Source organism: Nipponia nippon, unplaced genomic scaffold (genome assembly GCF_047370975.1).
Source record: "Nipponia nippon isolate SJK-2023a ecotype South Korea unplaced genomic scaffold, ASM4737097v1 scaffold_13, whole genome shotgun sequence".
NCBI lineage: Eukaryota > Metazoa > Chordata > Aves > Pelecaniformes > Threskiornithidae > Nipponia > Nipponia nippon.
Window position 1 is genome coordinate 908,823 of NW_028262324.1, and position 21,794 is coordinate 930,616.

General features: G+C 62.2%; 3 protein-coding genes across 3 annotated transcripts; 1 reads left to right on the forward strand and 2 right to left on the reverse strand.

Moving 5' to 3' along the window:
• Window positions 1-973: 973 nt before the first annotated feature.
• RAB5IF (RAB5 interacting factor) lies at window positions 974-8,106 on the reverse strand. Its single transcript, XM_087750317.1, has 4 exons — window positions 7,898-8,106; window positions 5,492-5,595; window positions 3,355-3,484; window positions 974-2,733 (listed from the first exon to the last, which is right to left on the reverse strand). Exons 1-4 carry the CDS (start codon window positions 8,024-8,026, stop codon window positions 2,692-2,694), a joined length of 405 nt encoding a protein of 134 aa, XP_087606443.1. The 5' UTR covers window positions 8,027-8,106; the 3' UTR covers window positions 974-2,691.
• A 925-nt stretch (window positions 8,107-9,031) lies between these two features.
• LOC148056494 (uncharacterized) lies at window positions 9,032-14,858 on the reverse strand. The gene is made up of 3 exons (XM_087750311.1): window positions 14,829-14,858; window positions 11,295-11,601; window positions 9,032-11,145 (listed from the first exon to the last, which is right to left on the reverse strand). Exons 1-3 carry the CDS (start codon window positions 14,856-14,858, stop codon window positions 10,538-10,540), a joined length of 945 nt encoding a protein of 314 aa, XP_087606437.1. The 3' UTR covers window positions 9,032-10,537.
• MYL9 (myosin light chain 9) lies at window positions 12,028-21,080 on the forward strand. Its single transcript, XM_087749570.1, has 5 exons — window positions 12,028-12,112; window positions 13,563-13,636; window positions 18,655-18,858; window positions 19,966-20,127; window positions 20,349-21,080. Exons 3-5 carry the CDS (start codon window positions 18,675-18,677, stop codon window positions 20,519-20,521), a joined length of 519 nt encoding a protein of 172 aa, XP_087605696.1. The 5' UTR covers window positions 12,028-12,112; window positions 13,563-13,636; window positions 18,655-18,674; the 3' UTR covers window positions 20,522-21,080.
• The last annotated feature ends 714 nt before the right edge of the window (window positions 21,081-21,794 follow it).

The following is a 21,794-nucleotide window of genomic DNA, read 5'->3' on the forward strand; positions in this document are numbered from 1 at the left end:
TCACCTGCGGGCAGCTGGATCCCAGTAACTGCGAGCGCAGCCTTTGCAGCTTGGGAATCGCGCTGGGGAAACGCAGAGGTGATGACACCTTCACGGAGGGGACAGAGGCTCCTCAGGGGCGTGCTCCCAGCCCCCATAGCCGCCGCTGGCTTTAAGGACATCCCAAGCACCGTTACAGACAAGCGACACCAGCAACATTCCCTTGCTGGACCAAAACCACGGGTAAGAAAGGCACATCGCGCTGCGTGCTCCGCCGTCGCCGCCGCAGAGCCGCCCCGCGGTGGGCAGCAGCTCTCGGCTGGGGTCTGGCGACTGCCGCTGCCAAGGCACGCGATGCCCAGCCGCACAGCCGCCTCCCAACACCTTAGCCCATCTTTGCACCGCGCCAGCTTTCCCTTCAACACCAAAAATAACCTGCATTAAAGTTTGAACAGATACGATGCTTGAAGCCCAGGAAAGACCACAAGAAATTTCTCTGCCAGTTCCACACCAGAGCACGCTTGCTCCTCCCCTTGCGAGGAGGTTAGGCCAGGGAACGTCTCGCTCCCCTTCCTGCCAGGGACTGGCTGCTTTTTGCTGAACGCCAAAGCGATGTTCCTCCATCTGCAGCTCGTACTGAGCTTCCCAGAGCCCGCAGGCAGCACATAAGGGTACCACGGCGGCTCTGCCACGGCTGCGTGTCACGGGGCAGGGGCCACTGCTGAGGGAGCGGCGCAGCATACGCAGGGCCAACGCTTGGTTTAACCTGCTGAATCGCACATTACAGCACGGATCTAAGCATTAGCTACGACTTCCACTACAAATGCTTCTGGCCCCTTCTAAAAGTGCAGGGCTCAAGCCTGCAGCACAAGAGACCGGAGAATCCCCAAGAGCCGCTGGCTTAGAGATTTACCAAAAATCAAACTCATAAAGGAATCCCACGCTCCCCCCATTTTACAAAACGTCAAAGACCAGAGGATACAGAAGCTGCACGGTGGATTATCCAGGCGACATTTATTAGAGCATTTCAAGTATACAATGATTTTACTGATGGCTGTAAGCAGCTGAGATGCAAACAGACGCCAGTAGGGAAGGGTGACCTAGAACTAGCAGGCTATGCAATTCTTGTGGGAAATTACTGCTTTCAGCCGAAAGAAGAGGAAAACAAATTATCAGACTAGAAGAGTGAGCAAGTTTGGGGATGGGGAGGAGAAAATATAGAAGTTTTTATTTGAGATCGCTTAAATTGGCAACTCACAGGTAGCAGAAGCTGTCTGCTATTGCACTCTTCCCTTGGCACCCCGAGGACCTAGATTAGCCCGCTGTGTTTTTTCCACCAAGAACAGGCAGCGTTTCCCCTGGTACGAACGGGGGCCTGCACCGGTGGGCGATTCTGGAGCCCGAGCTCAGCACTTAGAGATCTGGATCCCTGGCTTTGCATACTCACATGTGAGAACCAGGCTGTTGGACTTCCAGCAGCGAGGAAGCAATGCAGACTTTCAGCAAGAACACACTAAAACTATCAGCTCCTCACTATAAGGCAGCTTTAGGTCAGGACTCTTTCTGGGTGCCTGAGCTGTTGTTTAGAAAAGCAAGGACCACATGGCAACAAGACTACAAGGTCCTCTGACAGCAATAAGGACTGTGCGTGTTTCCCAAGAACTATTTCTGAAAGACGTGTCCTTAAAAATATCTTAAAGCAGAGACTCCCCCGTCAGTGCACAAAAAGGGCACGACGAGGGAGGAACTGAGCTATGAAGTGACCAACTCATGAAATGCACCTCACAAACCAGAGGCTATGCACTTTGCCTGATTTGCAAGTTAGTAATTCTGCGTTTAAGATAATAGCTGCCTCAGTTGTGTCTTGGTCTCCTGCATTTATTAACAAGGAGCAGTTGAATTCAAGAGCTTAAAAAAAAAGAATTTAAATGCTAACACTGAAAAGGGTACCTCCAGAATGACCGTCCTTCAGGACTGCTAAGCTCTGAGGTATGTGGTGGCGACTTAGTAGTCAGGCTAGCAGAACGCAGCGGAGTTTCTAAGCCTCCTGAATACATCTTCGTTAACCAAATGAATCACAATTCTTTCTAGCAAAATTGCTTAAAAACTTGTCTTCGGCAAAGACCATTTAAAAATTCTGGTTGACTGATTTGCAAGTAAAACAAAAAATATTAGAAATGGTAACAATACAGTCTCTTTAATCAAATCAGATCTGATTACTACAAAACCACACTAAGGACAGCCACTCAACTCAGACGGATGCTGCAGCACCTTCCTCCCACGTACCCTACAACTGCTTTTTAAAAACTGTTTGTCTAAAGGACGGCAATGGAAGACAAGTCAGGAGTTAAGGACAGATTTCAAACAGAAGGGCATACATACATTAAATTAACAGATTCAACCTTCAGCGCACAGGAGTTTGATAGAGTTACTGGCTAGAGTCACAGAAAGTTCCAAATTTGAACAGTCTTGAACCGCTTCCAAAAATTCCAATGGCTTTTTAATAGTTCCAACAATTAACGGGTATACAAAACGGAGACGGACTTCTCCAGCAGAAGAGTTGGGGCTCCTCCAGGCTAATCAGACCACTGGCACAGAAGGGAGTTGATTTGACTTCCCCCACCTTCCCACCAGTCCACTACAGACTATGATTTATTAAAAACTTCTCGATTTACTGACGGCTGACTAAACAGGCAAAAGCTGCAGGCTGTGTCAATCATAGTGGATGGCAGTATAGAAGATTATCCAAACAACCTGTGGAGAGGAAAGGAAGTGAAGGTTATTCTGATGCCTCAGGCCTTGCTCCCAATAGCGGACTGGGGACAGAATTCCAGCTTCGGGATGGTCTCGGAGAAATGTTAGGATCACCACGCACCACAAACGGTGGCACTCAACTTGCTTGCCTTCTGGGGCGACTAGCCTCTCCAATTAAAATCCCACCACAGTCCCTCTAGTGATTTAGAAACACCGTCAAATCAAGTGCTGAGCGCATTCAGAGACTTAGGGGAGGGGAGTAAGGGGAAAACAAAGACACCCAAAACACCAGGTTGGGCGTAACTGGCTCTAGATGGGACTCCACCGGGATATCTGGGACAGAGGATGGGAAGACATAAAAGCGGTAGGTGCAGAAGTATAGCTGCCTGTCCCTACATCCTTTCCTACAGAGAAATCCCAGGCACTAATACTGTATTTCATAGCCAGTAGCCATCAGATTTTGGGATTTTCTTTCCCCGATCAGCTCCACTTATTAGATGATGCTAACACATCTCTCTTCTATCAGCGCAGCACCTCACCTGCTTTTCTTCCAGGTCTTTCCCCTCAGAAAGCGTACCAACACAGTTCACTAATCAACTTTAAGAAAGCAAGAGGCATTACCAGGAACAGTGCAAAAGATGTCATGAATCCTTCCTTTGTTAGCTCCCACGTCCCGCCATACTCCTCCTCATCTATCTGCTGGAAGCTACTGAAGTAGAGGTACAGAACACCAGCGTTGATCAGGCAGAATCTGCAAGAAAGAGATTAGGAACCGTCATTTCGGTGATACGGGGCGCAGGTATCCAACACGCCGTGCAGCAGCGTAGCAGTGAAACGTCTTTCATCCGCAGCAGAGAGGAAGCAAAGAGGAACGCTGTTCCTGCCACGCTTCCCAGGCAGCTCGGTCACTTCCCTAAAAGAGCACCTCCGGGTCAGCGTGCCGTAGCGTGCTAGGTGGGGACGAAGTGCACCTCACAAGGCACAACCTGCTCCTAGTAAGGCTCAACAGGCAGCAGTCAAAAGCTGGAAGTATCAGCAGATCTGCAAAACCTGCACGTTTTCCTATCCTGCAGATCAGCAGCGGTCCCGCTCCCACAGAGAATCCCATTTCCTTGTGTGTGCTGCTCGATTTTGAGGCTGCTAAGAGGGAAGACTGTTAGCTTCTATGCTCAGCGTTAGACCCCTGTTAACGTCCCATGGCCAAACGCAGTGACTTAGCGATGAGAAGACTCGATCGCACCCTCAGAGCCACAGCGCTGGGGTTCAACTTGAGGCAACTCAGTGCTCTCTGCTCTGTGCCAACAGTTACGCTGCAACGGAGAGAAAAAACGTGACCTCCTGTTTGTCCTTAGACAGGTTTGGCTTTACAGCACCCAGCTTAGGGCTGGGGCAACCTGGGAAGCGAGAGGTCCGTTTCCTGGAAAGAAGGCTGTGTAGGAAGGGCGATACAGGAGCACACACAAGTTCAGTGGCTGGCAGCCAGCTGTGAGCAGCTGTGCGACTGCGTACCACGGAGAAGCCACACGCACAGTTCTAGAAGCTTTCCGTTTTTCCACTGTACACCAAATCACTTTTATTTCTTATTAACATTTAGCACAGGAGTTGGCTTAGGTGCCTGAAGGTGCCTTGTGAATTAACGGATGACTACGCGAGAAGAATGCTTCTTAGCGACTCCACATCTGTTACTGGGAGCACTTTAGATTTAACTGTTTGCACGTAGCTATCGAGTCCCTGATGGAGCATCACTGCTTTACAGCCCCTTTTCCCTACACTTCAAACTTTTGTTTTTTCTTAAAGACAATTTTGCTGCTACTCCCTCCACTTTCTTGCCACAGCCACAACACTTCGGAGGAGGGACGAGATGACAAGTCACTTTGGCCTAAGAAAAGCTGTGAGGTTGTGAGCTTGACTAGGAGACCTTGTCTGGGCAGAGACATTTGCAAACAGAGACCCCAGCGCAGACACAGCATCTTCCCACAGCGGTGCTCAGAGAGCAGGGCTGTCCTTCCCATCTCTGGTGTCCCTCCAGGGGCTTTCGGGCACATGCCAGGGCCGGACAAATTTCCGTTTCATAATTCCAAGTGCTCACTGCAGCCTTCGGACACCTGCTGGGAGCTGACCTGAATCCCGCGTCTCGGCGGGGCTCCGATGCGTACATACCCTTCTAGGCACTGCCGTCCCCCCGCCGTGGCTGCAAGAACTTCAGCAAGCTGGGAGCGCTGCAGGAGCACTGCCACTGGTGCCACTTGGCCTGCTCGTGACCTACGCTCTTCCGTGTTTTGAAGAAACCTTTTCTTTTTCAAAGAGAAGCTGCCCCTCTTGTCTACTAACAGAGCCTCCTCTCTGAGAAGGGCTCCTGACTCAAAGGGAAGGGCTACCACACCTTCCCCTCTATGGGCCTTACTTCTCAGGTGGCCACGCCAGGCACGGCCCTGATTCACACGTGCAGGAACAGGCCACTCCACAAGTCAACTGAACCTCTTGTTCCCTTCTTCTACCCCTTCAATAATAATAAAATAACTAACAATTTTAAAATAGTATTAATCGGGCTGAGGAGAGAGAAAGAGGCTGATGAAGACATGTTACGATTTGTATAAATTTCACGACAAATAACCGTCCGGAAGGCAATGCTGGCTTTAAGACACATGGCAGGCAGAGACCGCGTTTGGCCAGCCCATTGTTTACAGCACAGCTTTACACCAGACACCAAGTCCAAATGTGGGAAAGTAGATGAGACAGAAAAGGAAATAAACCTTACACTGCTATTCCCACGAATCCCTTCAGTGGAACTACTCCCCAGATGATTCCCAAAATAACTGCAATGATCTGCCGGAACCAGTAGATCACATCTAAAAACTCGTCCTGAGGAGATAAAGCACAAGAAAGATTTTGGCATTTACTATGTTTCCTTTTTTTAAAGCATCATACAATTAACAGGTGAAAATTTAACACACTGAACACTTAGTTTTCCATTCAAAGCATGAGATAATTGCACTCGGAGCAGATGAAAGCAGCTTATGGCATCCCGCACCCTGGACTCCTCCGCTTCCAAATTAAATACACGGCTTTGTCCTCCAATGGGCTAACTGCAGAGGCGACCGGGTATCTAGGCCCCCTGTTTACTAAAGATTCAATTCTACAAAAGTTCACTGGAATAAAAGCTCAAGGAACCGTTTATGCTTTAAGGCTGTGACAGCCACTCTCAGTGCCCCAGGCCCTCCCCTACCCAGAAACAAGTGCTGCCAGTAGCCAGTCCTCATGCCAACGCCAACCCGCAAACCACGTCTCGCGCATACTACGGGTGCACCTGCGGCTTGCAGAGCAGCAGGGTCACTCCTCTTTGCCCGTCAGGCCAATACAGCTCTCAGTATTGCAGCTGGACAACGCTGACTCACGCTTTAAACAAAATTCACTTCTGCTCGCATCTTTTTTCCAAGCCTCCCCAAACACCAACGGCCTTGGTGGTTTTACTGTAGGATGTGCAAAGTTGTTTGGCTCCATGTGGAAGAGCAGAATCCACGTCGAAGACTAGAATCCACGTCAGAGACGGTCACTTCTCTCAGTCACTACGTTTCTCAGTCATTTTAGCCTTCAGCGCACATCCTAGTGCATCAAAACATCGGCACAGCCTGTCGTTGCTCCCCTCGCTAACCGTGAAATTCCTGCCCGGGCTGTCAGAGGGGGCTGAGGTTGAGTACAGGAGAGCCCCACCAGTGCTGTGAGCAACCGCAACCGATAAGAAAAAAGTGCCACAGATTCACGTCTGTCCCCCAAGGAAAAGCAGGGCAGAGCCTGCACCTTCCCCCCGCTGAAAGGCAAAGCCAGAAAACCGGGGCGCAGCCGTCCCCCGCTCCATCCACGCGGCCGCGTGCCCAGGCCGCGCTCGGGATGCGGCAGGAGCTCGGGGCACCCTGCGGGCGCACTGCTGGGCGCAGCGGCCCAAGGGGCGCTGACCAGCCGCGTTACGGCACGCGGGAGATACGCGCAGGAAAAACGGCTTCGCTAGCGCTAAAACCACTGGGGAGTCTGTGGCTGCTGTGTTTTCACTCCCGCTTGGAAGGTCTGCTGACAAGCACGAGCAAAACGGGCAAGCTGAGCACATGCATGAAATTTTGTAGGAAGCAAATCTCTTTTTGCACATGAGACGGCGAGGCTAGGACCAGCAACGCAGACCGCAAGCGGCTAAACAACCACCCTGACGTTACTCTTCTGCGAGAGCACACCCGCGCCGTGCCGCTCTAACGGAGAAACCCTCGCAAGCCTGTTCTTGCTGCCGCCCTTCCCCTGCGCACCCGACAGGTCAGCTGGATTTGCAATACACCTCCCCCCCTTAAAGCAGATTATATTCCTAGTTTTCTTTTAACTACACAAAGTAAGTTTTTATTTAAGCTGAGAAGAGTTTAATCCAAACGCCGAATTTATCTGAGGTATCTAAATATAAACGCAGCCCGTGTTTCCTTTGGCCCCGGGCCCGAGCAGCGACCACCGGGCCTGCCGCAGGGCAGAGCCGGGAGCGTGCGGGCCCCGGGCAGCGCTCGGAGGGCCGGCTCTGCGGGAAGGAGGGACCCGCACCGGGCGCACCGGCTGCCCGGCGCCGCGCTCGCGGCCGGATCTGAGCGGGAGCGCGGCGCTGGCAGGCGGCAGCCCCGGCCTCGCCTGCGGAGCTGCGAGCCACCGCGACGCCCGGCTGCCAGCGCCGGGGGCCCGGCCCCGCCGGTGTGCGGCGGCGGGGCGGAAAGGCGCTGGGGCCTGGCCGCCGCCACCGCCTCCTGCGGGAGCTGCTGAGCGGCTTCGGGACGCCAGCCCGGCGGCCGCGGGGGGTTCCCGCCCCCGGTCCCGGTCCCGGCCCTCCGCGGGCTGCCGCAGCCCGCACGCAGCCGGGCCGGGCCTGCCCCCGCCCCCTCAGCAGCTCCGGCGCTGCCCGCGGCGGGAGGCCGCTCCCGGCCCCCCCCCCCCCCGGGGCCTCCCCCCGCCGCAAGGCCCGAAGCCCGGGACCGGGCGGGCAGGTCGCGGCCGCTCCGGCCGGGGCAGCGGCACCGGCGACCGGCCCCGGTACCGCCAGGCGAGAGCAGCGCCCCCGCCCCGCCCCGCTCCCCCCCGCCCGCCGGCGCGGCGGGGGCTGACGGCGGAGACCCCCGGGCCCGCCCCTGACGGGAGGCCCCACCTTGTCGTGCCAGGCGGAGTCGCTGCGCAGCGCCTTGCCCCACACGGAGCCGCGACCGCCCGCGCCGCCGTTGGCCACCGCGTGCTGCTGCGCGTGCGGCGGCTCCTCCCTGCGCCGCGCGCCGCTCATCCTCCTGCCCGCCCGCTCCCGGTACCGGTACCGGCCCCGGCCCCGCCGCCGGCCCGGAAGCGGCCGCCGCGCAGCGTCACCCGCCCGCGCCCCCGCTCCGCCAATCGCGGCGGCGCCTCGCGTCACACGTGACAGCGGCGAGCGCCGCTCCCCTACGGCAGCGGAGAGGGGCCACGGGGCCGCGCCGCGCTCGGGGGCCGCGGCCGGGGAGGGGCGCCGGGGCGTGGGGCCGCCCCGCCGCCGCGCTCCCTCCGCAGGCCGCGGGCAGCGGGGAGGCGGGGGGCCCGGTGCTGCCCCTGCGCGTGGGGAGCCCTGCACACGCGAGGGGCACCGGGGCCCGGGCGGCCTCCCCGCCCCGCGGGGCCGCAGCGTCCCTCCGCGGCCGCGCGTTCGGGGTCCGCGTGGCTCCCGGGCCTCGGGAGCGGGAAAGGCCCTGAAAGGGAGCGGCGTCGTGCAGGGGCTGCGGCTGCGTGGCTCTGCCCGGTGCCCCCTGCGGGAGCCGTGCCCCGGGGGTCGCTGCGAATAAAGTAGCCGCAGGTGCGGCCCTGCGGACTGGGCTCTTCTGTTAGGCTCTTGCCCTACGAGAGCAACGGCGTTCAGCTTAAAACGGTTCCATTCTTCAGGAAAACCCGTTGGGAGTTGCTTCTCCAGCGCGGGCGGGAGGGGGCTCGGCCGGGGTTGGGTCCCTGCTCCCGCTCTGGGGTTGCTGCTCCCGCTCCCGGGTCCCCGCTCCCGGGTCCCCGCTCCCGCTCCGGGCTGCGCTGGGGCAGGGAAGGGCCCGGTCTGGCAGCGAAGGGCTGAATGCGCTGCGTGTGGCGGGGCGGGCGCGGGTACCCCTGCACGGTGAGCGGTGCAGCCCCCGGCATTGCCGGGAGACCTCGGCGCTGCGATGAACCGTGCTGGTGGCGGCGAGGCCCGAGTCCCGCAAAGACACCTCCTGCGGGGCCGTTCCTTCCGTGCTTGCCCGTGCACGTCCCCGCTGGCGCTGACGTGCCATTTCGCTGTTTCATTTTCCCATTAACAAACCCCAGACCTACGATCCTGCGTTTCTGTGGCACAAACAAGCAAACGTGTGATGTGCTGAGCATCTCGGGAGCCCAGCTGCTCTCAGTTTGCAGCACTGAATGCTTCAGGAGCAGCCACCTCACTGTTGTTCTCAGCTGGGAACCTTCGGCGCAGACGGGACCTGCCTGAGCTCTGCGTGGTTACCGCAGAGGGGAGCAGGCAGATGAGTCCGTGTCCCAGCCCTCTGATCCCTTCCAGCTGAGGCCACGTGCTTTAAATACAGATTATGCAAGATACCGCTGGACTTCAGAAGTATCCTGCCCTGCTCCGGCTCTCGGGCCCCTGAGCACACGTCCAACCCCTTGGGCATTTGCCCCAAGCCAAAGGCTGCTCGAGTCAACGGACCCATGTTGCGTTAGCAGGAAGGGGACACGAGGCGGGAGCCTCCGACACCCCCACCGTGACAGGGCCCTTCGCTGAGGGGCCAGGTCTCACGTGCCCTGGCTCCAGCCTCGCTGCCGGGGCGCTCCTCCGGTGCTTGGGGCACGGCAGCCCCCCTCCTGCTCCGCACCCTCCGCTCCGTGATGGACGCGGTCACTGAGCGCAGGGGGACGCGACAGCTCCGGGACCCAGGGCTGAGCTCTTCCAGGACCTCAGGCTGTGTCCGAGGCACGTGAGGCGTCTCACCGTCCCCAGCTCCGTGCTCCTGCCCCAGGCTGCATTTCAGGGGTGGAAGCGCTTGCACAGTGATGAGACACCTGGATCAGGGAACTGATACAAAATTCACATGCTGAAAAAAACCTGACTTGTTTTACTCCATCTCCATTGCCTGATCCGCTGCTTTGAGAGAAAAGCAAATTAAATTGGGGCTTGAAAGAACAAGGAGGAGGCAGGCGAGGTGCCAGAGGATGCCACGGGGGTACAAACAGGCCCCCAGTAACGGATGTGTGTTGGCAGGCACAGGGAAGTGGGGGAGAAGGGTTACATGGGGAGCCCTGGGCACGGGCGGGGAAGGTGGGAAGGGCTGGATGGGGCTCAAGGCAGAGCCCGAGCTTCAGAGGCTGCAAAGCGTGCGAGGAGCTGCCACACCCATACTGCGCCTCTTCACCAGTCCCCCCCCCCGGGGCCTGGCCTGACGCCTGCCCAGTGGCAAGGAACTGGGGCTCGGTGAGGGGCAGCGACCACCGCAGAGGGGCTGGAGGGGGTCCTGCCTCCTGCCCGGCTCCCCGGGACCACCTGGACGCGGCTGAGGCTCCAGCACAGAAAAACCTGGGACCAGCCACGGGGGGGCAGCTCAGGCTGGCCGACTCCTGGGATTTGTTCTTTTCTTCTTTCTTTTTTCTCTTTCCTTATATTTTCATTAAAAAGGCAAACTTTCTTGGGCCCCCCCTGGCCAGACTATGGGCACGGCAAAGGCTCTGCGCTCTCCCTGGCTTTCCTCTGCCCCGGCACGGCACTCGGTGGTGTTTCCAAGCCCATCTCCGCACGTGAGCAGCTCCCGACTCCTCAGGCCCCAGCAGGGCTGTCCTTTGGAGGGGACCCAGGCAGGACACCCACCTCCAGCGAAGGCCGAATGCTCTCCGTGCTCCCCGGAGGGGGCCGTGGCCTGGCAGGGTTCCTCCCAGCAGCACGGGGGCACGATTCAGATGTCCCCAGGTCTGGCAGGCTGTTGACAGAGCAGGTCACTCCTCTTCTGAGCCAGCGGGAACAAAATCCATGCCCTGGGCAGGGTCTGGCCAGGCTGCTGGAGAGCATGGCCACTGCTTTTGCATCAGTGATGAAACAGGTTTCTTGGCTTTTTAACTGTTGTTTGTAGTGATGCCCTTCACCTGTGTTGCTGCGGGTGCAGCCCGTGTGCTCCACGCTGTCCCCTCGGCACGGCTCTGCCACGCTGGGAAGCGCCCGGGGTGATGGCAGGGTACGGTCCTCGTCCTCGCGCTCCCACCTCTCCCTGGGCAGTGACGGAGCTGCCGGCAGTGCCTGGGCAGAGCAGCCCTGCTCCGGCTGCCTGCGCCAGCGTGGGGTGAATCCCTCCCAGAAACGCTCCTGGTGTCTCCCTCTCCCACTTGCCGGCTCCTCTGCAGGCCGAATTCTGGCCCCGGTGTCGTGGGCTCCTGCAAACCAAAGATAAATCCCCCCGGGATGATGTCTGGGGGGCATCACCCTCCCGAGGGGGAGCCCACAGGACCGGGAGCCCCTCTGGCTGACCGCAGGGCTGGGGTGCGGCGCAGGGCTGCTGATGGGAGGGAAACGCGAGCAAGACCTGTTGCTCCAGAGAGGTGTCCCGGGGCCGGTGCCCGTCCTGCCGCTGGTGAAGGGTGCGAGCCCCCCACCCTGCGCCTCCGAGCTCCAGACCCCGGCTCGGGAACGGGGCAGGTCCCGGCTGTTCTCCACTCCCGGCCACTTTTCAGAGGACCTGCGAGGGGCTGTTTAATCGGGTCCTTCTGGGGGCTCGCAGCCCGGGGGAGGCAGGGCTCAGCGCTGCCTGGCTCGTCCTTCTGGCCACCGCTCCCTTTGCCGCTGGTCCCACTGGACCACTCACGGAGGCTCTCGGCCAGCCTCGGGGCAGCCTTCGGATGCCCTCAGGGCCTCTCCATGCATCCCAGGCGGGCCGCTGGGCCGCAGGCAGCCCCGTGCCCCGGCCGCGCAGAGCCGTTCCGGCAAGCCCGGGCGAACCTCACCCCGTGGGCCCCGGGCGAACCTCCCCCCGTGGGCCCCGGCTGGTGCCACCCGTGGGCGGCCCCTGCGGCCCCAGGCCGGGAGGTGCAGGGGCTCCCCCGGGGCCGCTCCGGGCCCCCCGGGCGCCGCCCCGAGCCGCGCATCCCCCCGCGGGAGCGCGGACACGCGTGGGCCGCTCCCGCCGCCCTTTCGTCTATATAAGGCCGGGAGCGCCGTCCCGCCGCCCCGGCCCGCGGCCCCGCCGCATTCTTCTGCCTTGTATGGGACGGGACGGGCCGGGCCGGGACGGGGCGGGCGGCACCGCCCCGGGCCCCCGCTGCCCGCCCGCCCCTAGGGCCGCGCCGCGGGCCCGGCCCCGGCAGAGCCGCGCCCGCCGCCCCGCAGCTCCCCGCTCCGCTCCAGGTGAGGCGGCCCCACCGCTCCCCGCTCCGCCCGGCGGGACGGGAGCCGAGCGGCCACGGGGGGCGGCCGGCGCGGGAGGGAGCGGGGCAGCCCCGGCGGGGCGGGAGGGACCGGGCGGGATGGAGCCGGGGCAGCCCCGATGGGGCGGGAGGCACCGGGCGGGATGGATGGAGCCGGGGGAGCCCCGGCGGGGCGGGAGGGACCGGGCGGGATGGAGCCGGGGCAGCCCCGATGGGGCGGGAGGCACCGGGCGGGATGGATGGAGCCGGGGGAGCCCCGGCGGGGCGGGGGGGACCGGGCGGGATGGAGCCGGGGCAGCCCCGATGGGGCGGGAGGCACCGGGCGGGATGGATGGAGCCGGGGGAGCCCCGGCGGGGCGGGAGGGACCGGGCGGGATGGAGCCGGGGCAGCCCCGATGGGGCGGGAGGCACCGGGCGGGATGGATGGAGCCGGGGGAGCCCCGGCGGGGCGGGAGGGACCGGGCGGGATGGAGCCGGGGCAGCCCCGATGGGGCGGGAGGCACCGGGCGGGATGGAGCCGGGGCAGCCCCGATGGGGCTGCCGGGGGCAGCCGCGGTGGGGCAGGATGGATGGAGCCGCGGGCAGCCCCTATAGACCGGGCGCGGTGGGGCCGGGGCAGCCCCGACGGGGCGCGGTGGAGCCGGGGCAGCTCGGAGGGGAAGCAGCAGGACGGGAGGGGGCGGCTGCCCCCGGGAGAGCAGGGAGGAGGAGCAGCCCCCGGCCGCCCCGCCGCTGCTGCGGTGCTGGAGCTGGAGCTGGGGTCAGCCCTGGGGAGGGGGCGACAGCCGGTGCCCGGGCAGCCGGGGAGAGCCTCGGGCCGGGCCCGGCAGGGATGCCCCAGCGAGGGGAGGCGAGGATCCGGCGTGAGCGAAGCTCTCAGTACCTGCAATGACTGGGAGCCGGGACATCCCGGCCTCCCTGGGACGGCAGCACTGCCAGAGCAGATCCTGCCGCCCGTGGCTTCCCCCGCTGCTGGTCCGTGAGAGCTGTTCCTGTCTGCAACATCTGCTTTTCCCCCAAGTCTTTTTGCTGATGGCCAGAGCCAAGATCCAGATGCACGCGTGATGCTCCAGAGATCTCCCCAGTGACCTGTGAGCAACTTCAGGCAGTAAGCTGTTGTAAGGCAGAAAAGCTTTATTTAGCTCATTTCCCTTGGTCTTAAACACAGAGGAACGTTGTGTTTTGTTAGCCTTGCCCATGAAAACTTGAGGTCCTCTTGGCTTCCCTCCCTGCATGCCCTTTTGGTACAAAATGTTACGACAGTGATAAAAGCCAGGGAGGCTGTCAAACATGGATGTGTAGGAGACGGCGGCGGCCGAAGCAGCATTCTTTGGAGCGGAACATCCCCAAGTGTCAACAACCACCGCCGCTGACCAAAGATGGTTGGGTTTCTTCAGTCACTTGAATTTTTTTCCTCTCGTCGCTGGCAGGCTCTGTGCGGCTGTAGGAGGAGTTTGTGGTCACCTCCCCCTCCGAGGCGCTGCTGCCGGATTCCCCCGCCGAGGTGAGCCCCTGAATTCTCCTGGGGAAGTATCAAGCCCGGTCCCGGGCACGTTACGCTGGTGGCCCGAGGCCATGAAGACTTTCTGCCCCGTGGTCCTGTTTCCCAGCCTCCCCAGGCATCAGAAGGGTGCTGGGTGCTGGGTCTGTGGCGTGGTGATGGTGTCTGTGCATGGTCTTCGCACAGCGGCCCCAGAAGTTGCACTTTGGGAGGGTCTGCGTGTGCCACATGGGCACGGTGAGGTCCCTGTCCCCTAAACTTGGTGGGAAGGAGCTAGCCCAGAAACCATCTGCCGAACTTGCAGCCGAGCCCCGCAGCTGGGCGCGGGCCTGGCCGAGCCCCCGGTGTGCGGCGGGAGCCAAGGGAGGGCTGGGACGAGCTCCCCTCCCGGGGGTCGCCGCACGCTGGGCTCTGGCTCCCTGATGCTGCCCTGCTCCTTCCCGTCGCACGTGAAACCTGCTCGCCCGCTCCGGCGCTGGTGGCCGTGGCTGGTCTGGGGACACAGTGTGGGCTCGGGTTCTGCTTTCCCCTCGCCTCCGAGCTCCCTTTCCCGCATCCCTCTCTAATGAGGCCAAAAAAGGAGCCGAACGGCAGCCCGCCTCCCTGCCTGCAGTGCCGAGTGGGACGGGGGCTCCTCCCGCAGCTGCCCCGGCACCGGCACCCCTCGGCAGCGCGAGCAGAGCTGAGCAATGCCGCATTCCAAGGGCGTCCTGAGCAGGGCTGCGCTGGAGGAAAGGGACAGTTTAACAACAAATTAGGCAGGGAAGATGAGCTGCTCCCTGCTCACTCCTCCAGCACAGGACAACCTGGTCCGTGCATCTCGCTGGCTCCGGCAACGGGATGTCCGCTCCTGGGCAGCCCTGGTGCCAGCAGATGGCAAAGCTTTATGTGGGAGGGGTGCCCTGGCTGCAGCGCTGCCCTGCAGCCTCCTGTGCCGCTGTGGGATGCTGCAAGGCATCGCCCGCGCTGGCCCTTGCGCTGGACTGCATCCCCTGCGGGGCTGTAACGTGTCGAGGTGTGGCTGGCCACGCGGTGTGCAGGGCCAGTGCTTGCCCGTTAGTAAATGCAGCTGTGTTGTGGCTCGCTGGTACTAGCAACTAATTTTGGGAAGAACCGCTGGGCAGAGATTGACCCACAGTCCTGCCAAGGGTGGCCGCCGGCACGGCCCAGGCTGGTTGAATCACTCTTTCCCTACCCTGGCCGAGAGCATCCAGCAGATGCACATTGCGCATCTCGCTGCCGGGATCTCGTGCGGAGAGGAGCTTGCTGCGAACAGGAGGTGATGTCCCGCTCCGGCTGTGCTGGAGACCGCAGGGCCGCCCCAGACGGTGCCGGAGCCTCCTGGGCACCTTGAGAGGTGGCTCCTGCAGTTGCACGGGCAGCTTTGGAGGAGCCACCCTTGGGAAAGCCTTAGCAGCACATCCCGGGTGGTCGTAGCTTCTGAATACAGGGGAACACCCTGGGGACGGGCTGCTGCCACCGCAAGGGGAGCCGCCCCGTCCCCTCCCCGCCCGGGCACCCCTCCTTGGCCAGCCAGACCTGCCACGGGCCGCTCAGCCGCTGGCCGGCACCGGCTCCCCACTGCTTTATTTTTCAGCTGGGATAGTGAGCTGGAGCAGCACGGGAGAAGACGCGGGGCAGGGAAGGGTGGAAGCGGGCAGGAGGGAGGAGGACGGGGCCGGGCCGGGGGCACTGCAATGTCCCCGTGGCTTATCCCACCCTCCCCAGCACCGTCAGGAAGCAGCACCGGGATGGAGCTGCTCGTTTGGCTTTTCCCAAGGAGGAAACACATGGCGGTTTATTTTTCTGATAACTGTGGGTCTTTGCTCTTTCTCTTCAAAACTAAACTATTTTCTTTATTAACTTACGAACTTTTTAAGCCAGCCCCGTGGCCCCCTGGGTCTGACTCTCAGCTGGGGAAGGCACAAGCCCGGTGGGGCAGGAGGCAGGGAGATCGTCTCGGCAGGAGCGGTGGTGGAAGGACGAGGGACTAAGGGCAGGCGGTGACGGGGTGAGTGCGGTGATTGGATCGGCGCGTGGCTTTCGTGCCAGGCCGGCTGGGGGCTCGCCCCAGCGCTCATCTCCTTGCCTCTGCTGCCCGAGATCAGCAGCTCCCGGGCTGGAGCAGCGCTGGGATGGGGCTTCAGTGGTGGGTGGCAGGAGCGGGACTGGTCTCTGCGGGTTTCCTTCTTGCCGAGGAGGAAGCTGGAGATGTGGTGGCTGCGCCAACTGGCTCAGCTGAGTCCACCCCAGCGTGCAGGGCATCTTGGCCGGGCATTCCCTGAAAAGGTCTGTGCATCAGGTTTTTGGGAATCCCAGAAACATGGGCTCGAACACCTAGGGAGCGCAGCCGTCGAGCCCTTGTGCAGAGCACAGCTCGCCCCTGCCGAATCAGGCCTCGCTGCAAATCACTTCTGTCTTGTGCAAGAGGCACCTTTCCCCGCACGGACCCCAAAAAGTCGCTTCCCAAGTCCCAGCCAGCCCACGGAGGTCTGCTAACAGCAGGAGCAGAATGAGTAGGAGATGACCAGGCCGAGCTGGACCTTGGGACCAAGCATCTTTCCAGGGCGTATTTTGGATCAAACAGCAAAACCATGTGCTGTCAAAATCACTCTTAATCCCCCTAATGAGAACCATCTCTCTGGAGAGGGTGCCAAGCCGCGCTTCTGCTGCTGGTCACAGCCGGGGCAGGGTAAATATTTGGATAATATCAATTCATGCGGTGAGAGCAAAACTCCTGCTTATTTCTCTAGTCTTCTGCTAATAATTCTGCTAGTAATTCGGCGTGTTTTGAAAGCTGAGCCCAGTGCCGTGGGGCGGCGGCAGAGCTTTTATTGCCCAGCACAGTGAAGTTGTGGTGTTGCGCTGAGGTTCCCCACACCGCTGCCCGGAGGATGGTTACGGGCCGGCAGCGCGCCGGTGCCTGGCAGGGCACGCAGAAGGAGGCCGTCCCCTGGCGAAGAGCTTTGTGGTGCAGCAGTGCTGGAGGAAGCAGCAGGCACGAGAGGGGCTGCGGGGGCGAGATCTCCCGCCCGCCCCGCCGTGGGCATGGCGGGGCTCGCCAGTCCTGCTGCTCCCCTCCGCTGGCTGGCGACAAACCTCTCTCTCCTGGTGGGCACCGGGAAAGGAGCGAGCGTTTGGGGGATGGCGGGGTGATTTGCTGAGTGCTGTTAGGCGCTGGGTGCTGGCCAGGGCAGCTCGGGGCAGCGCCAGGTAGGGGCTGAGGGCAGCGCGGTTCCCGTCCCAGTGCCTGCAGCCACTGGGGCTCGTGGGGACTCTCCCGGGGGACGTGGAGCATGTCCCCTGCAGATGAAGGGCCCAGCTTGGGCTCGACGGGTGCTGCCAGGCTCTCTGGCATGGTGTGCTGCTCCTGCGGTGGGATGGGAGCGGGTGTCGGGGTGCGGGGACAGTCCCCAGCTCCCTGAGCTTGGCTGGGCACCGCGGTGCCGGGCAGCCCTGCCATCACTGACACCGTAGCTGGGATTTGGCACTTACTGCAGCCCCCGGGATGTCCTCCCAGTGCAGCCCAGCTAGGGGAGCCTGGGGACCGCAGCAGGCTGGGGACCAGGCTAGTGGCCGCTGCAGCCCCCCCTTTGCAGCCCCTTGAAAGAGGGATGGCAGGAGGGGAGGGAAGGAGCTGGAAAGCAGGGACGGTCTGGGGAGGGCTGGCAGGAGCTGTGTGGGTGCAGGAGGAGGCTGTTGGCTCTGCCCCGGTCCGTGCCAGCACCGGGGTCCCGCTGGGAGGGATGCTGCCCCAGGCCCTGCCGTCCCCCCGGTGCGGCAGCATGAAGGACCCAGCTGGGAAGCCGGTCCTGGAGCAGCAGGCCCCGGGGGGCCAGGCCAGCTGGGCACGGTTGCTGGCATGCAGCTCGCTGGTGCGTTGCTTTGTGCTGCTTCATGTGACGCGGTGTAGCTCCTTAACTTCCTTTGAAAGACCAGGTTTTCCTGCCGTGGTCCTGCCTCGGTGGTGTTCGGGGTCCGCATGGTGCCTTTGCCACTCCCCATGGGACACGCATTGCCCCGGCCATGTCCCCAAAGGTCTGTCCATCCCACTGCTGCCCCCCTCTCTGCACCTCCAGGCTGTTCCCTTCTCCTGGCATTCATTACCTGTAACAACAGCACCAGTCCTCAGCGCCCCGCGGTCCCGGCGTTGCTTGGCCACTCTCCCCCTGCCCCGCAGGGGCTCTGAAGCCCCCCGAGATCCCCTAGGCCTCTCTCCCCCCACTTTGGGGCCCTCCCTGTGGGTCCCTGGTCGGAGCGTGGGGCACACCCGGGCACGGCGGTGGGGAGGGAGGCGGCGAGCGGCCTTTGGCCAGGCCGGACCCGGTGGTGGCGGGAGGTGGGATGGATGGAGAGCAGGATGGAGGGGGAAGGGAGGCGGTGGTATGTGAGGAATGTGCCCGGAGCAGATAACCCCTTCCCGCTGGGTGCTGGGTGCTGAGCGCTGAGCGAGCCCACCTCCCGGGACCTGGCTGGGGGCTGCTTTCGCGCAGTGAAATGGAGGATGCCGGGGGGACCTGCGGCCCTGGGAGCGGGGCTGGGGAGGGCCCTGCCAGAGGAGCGGGGAGGCCTGGGGGCACGGTTAAGCTCTGCCCAAAATGCCGAGGCACCCGCGGCCCCCCGGGACTGACGGCAGTGGGGGGATGCGGGGTGCTGGGCTTGGCATCTCTCCCTGTGCCTGGGACGCAAAGGGGACAGGCGGCAAGCAGGTCTGGGGCTTTGGGGGCCGGGGGTGCAGGCAGGGCTCCCTGCCTGCAGCCCCTGGGGACAGCCCTGGGGAAGGGGTACCGGTGAGCACTGCCTGCTCTTGTGACTTCCCAGGGGACTCGTTAGAGCCTGAGTCTCGCCTCTCCCCATGTCCGACCCCGTGCCCACCTTATCTCACTGTTGCCAAAACGTGTGACAGACAGGGAAACCGAGGCATGGGACCGGAGGTGCCAGGAGTTGTGTGTCCCTGCCTCTGCTCCGTTCCCCTCGGCTCTGCCTGCCCCAGCCCTCCTGACGCTCCTGCCCTGCCCTAGGTACCACCCCCGCCGCCAAGATGTCCAGCAAACGTGCCAAAGCCAAGACCACCAAGAAGCGCCCCCAGCGCGCCACCTCCAACGTCTTTGCCATGTTCGACCAGTCACAGATCCAGGAGTTCAAGGAAGCCTTCAACATGATCGACCAGAACCGCGACGGCTTCATCGACAAGGAGGATCTGCACGACATGCTGGCTTCCCTCGGTGAGGAGACCCTTCCCTCATGCCTCCACGTGTCCCTCAGCCCCTCTGCCCTCAACGCCTCCTCGGCAAGCGGGGAGAGCTGCTGGGCGACCTGGTGCCTCGCACCCAGCGTTGACGACCGGCTTTGGTGGGATGCCATTGAGGCACAGCCCTGCTGCTTTGGGCCAGCCCGATGCTGGCTGCAAAGCCTGGGGGGGATTTCTCTGCTGGCACCAGCTCACCGTAGCAGGAGCATTTGTGGAGGCACCCGAGGGCAGCAGCTTGGTGCGTTGCTCTTACAGCTGTGCTCACTAGCAGGGAAGAGACCCTTGGGGCTGGAGAAGCTCTGCCCTAGGGGCAGCCACCAGCCGCAGCCATTCACTATTTGAGTCGTCTCACCCCAGAATATCGCCTGGGGTCACCCCCTGGGGGACAAAGCCCTCCCGTTGCTCTCAGCCTGGGTGGCAGAAGAGGCCAGTCCCTGCACCGGCATGATACCTGGGCCGGCTGAGACTTGCAGGTCTGGCCGCGCTCCACCCCAGAGCCCTTTCTCCCTCGCTGCAGGCCACGCTCCCACCTCCCGCTCCCTGCGGTACCTCCCCAGCACTTTGGGAGGTCTGTCAATGATTGACCTGGCAGCCAAACCTGTTCTGGAGGTCCTGCGTGGCCGCGGGAGGGACCTCCCTCCTCCCCGTGAGCCGCAGCTCTGGGAGCAGAGAGGGGCCGGGCGCTGGGGGCACGCAGACCTCAGCAGAGGAGGTTAAACCGTCCCTGGTGCGTCCGTGGTAGGAGCAGCGCTGGGGACATCAGCAGCACGAGGCTCGCGTGGGGACACCGTGGCCTCTCTCCTCGCATGGTGCTGGGCGTCAGCTGCCAGGGGAACGGGGAGAAGCCATGGGTTTAGTTCCTGGTAACCCCCGGATGAATTCCTGCATCTTCCTCGAGGCTGAGCCTGGCAGAGCTTGGTTCCAGGGGGCCTCCAGCACGGACTAAAGCATGGCGAGAGGTGCCGAGGGGGGAGCACCAGGCACCGGGGAAGCCCCCTTCCCTCGTTCGTGGGGCAGCCTTGGGGATGGGTGCTGGGGGGGGACAGGGCCCTGCACCCACACCCCTGCCTGTGTCTGGCAGGGAAGAACCCCACCGATGAGTACCTGGAGGGCATGATGAGCGAGGCGCCGGGGCCCATCAACTTCACCATGTTCCTCACCATGTTTGGGGAGAAGCTGAACGGCACGGACCCGGAGGACGTCATCCGCAACGCCTTTGCCTGCTTCGACGAGGAGGCGTCAGGTACGGGCACTGCCTGCACAGCCCATGCTGCCGGCCTGGGTGCTTTGCCCCTTGGGCCCGCAGCCAGGACAAGGGCTGAGGCCAGATCCTCGGGGATGGTCCCCGAGCAGCTCCAGAGTGGGAGGGCTGGGCAGGGGTGTCCTCGGGAGGGGCAGGGAAGGTCCTGCCGCTCAGCCCTCCCACAGGGTCCCCTCCTAACACCACCCCTGCCATCCCTGCAGGCTTCATTCACGAGGACCACCTGCGTGAGCTGCTGACCACCATGGGAGACAGGTTCACCGACGAGGAGGTGGATGAGATGTACCGGGAGGCGCCCATCGACAAGAAGGGCAACTTCAACTATGTGGAGTTCACCCGCATCCTGAAGCATGGGGCCAAGGACAAGGACGATTAGAGCCTGGGGCCGCTCACCTCCTCTGCCTCCTCCTGCACACGCCCCCCACCCCTCGGCCCCCCTTGCTGCCCCACAGCAGGTTCCCCCCCGTGGGAAACACCTCCCAGGACCAGCACCCCGCATCGGGTCACGCTTGGAGGGGAAGCGCTCCCGTCACTGTGCCGCTGTGTGCCCATCCATCAGCCCCAGACCTCCCCTCCCATCGCCTCTCCCACCCACAGGCTCGCCCGGCTGGGACCCCCAGCCTGGTTGTGACCCCCCGCCCCAAGCAGCCATTGACCCCCTGGAAGCCACGGTGCCGCTGGTCCCTGGGGCCGGGGTGAGCATCCCAGGTGAGCGCTGGCCTGCCGGGATTTTGGCTGGCTCGAGCCCCAGTGATCCCCGTCTCAAGGCCGTAGCACAGAGAGAAAGCATCTCTCCCCTCTCCTCCCGCACGCCCTTCCTTCATGAAAGAAAACCCACCATGTTTCCTCCTCCCTGTTTTATGGCTTTCAAGCCTGTGATCCGAGGGATTCGGGAAGCTGAAGCGGCGTATAAAACCTGATGGGTGTGATACGGAGACGTGCTCTGTGTGGCTCCCTCGTGGACCGGCGCCGTGCCGTGCCGAGCCGTGCCGTGCTGCCTGCCTGCGTAGCGGGTTTGGGCACTGCATCTCCCCACCTCACTGCCGTTACCAGCCGGGGCCCCTGCCAGCAGGGCAGCCTGTTTTCAAAGCCAAATCGCTTCCAACCTGCGTAAAACCAGCTTGAGCATCATTTTCTGCCTTTGCTGATGGGATGAGGGTCGCTCTGCTCGGCCCCGCGTCGGGCGGGCAGACGGGTGGGCTGAGACACGCTTGGCAAGGTGCCGGCCACGCTCCCCCATCAGCTGCTTCAGGGTCCCAGGGGCTCGGCCACCCTTTTGTGCCACCCTGAGCGGGCGGGGTGGGGGTAAGAGGCAGAGGGTAAGGAGGGGGGTTGTCCCATTGGTTTGGTTGTTTATCACCACCCTGACAAGGGCGTGGGAGCGCGGGGGGCTCCAGCCTTGCAAAGCTACTGTCTGAAGCGCTGCCTGAAGTCAGCCCATCTCCCTGCCCTGAAGAATGATCGTTTCTTTCTTTAAAATGGGGGGAAATGTGACAAGAAACTCACAGAAGCTGGCGAGGGCACGGGGCGAGGGCACGGGGCGAGGGCACGGGGCGAGGGCACGGGGCATGCCGGCGATGCACCCAGCGCACTGGGAAAGCCTGGACGGGGTCTGCGGGAGCTCCGTGGGCACGTGCTGCTGGGATCAG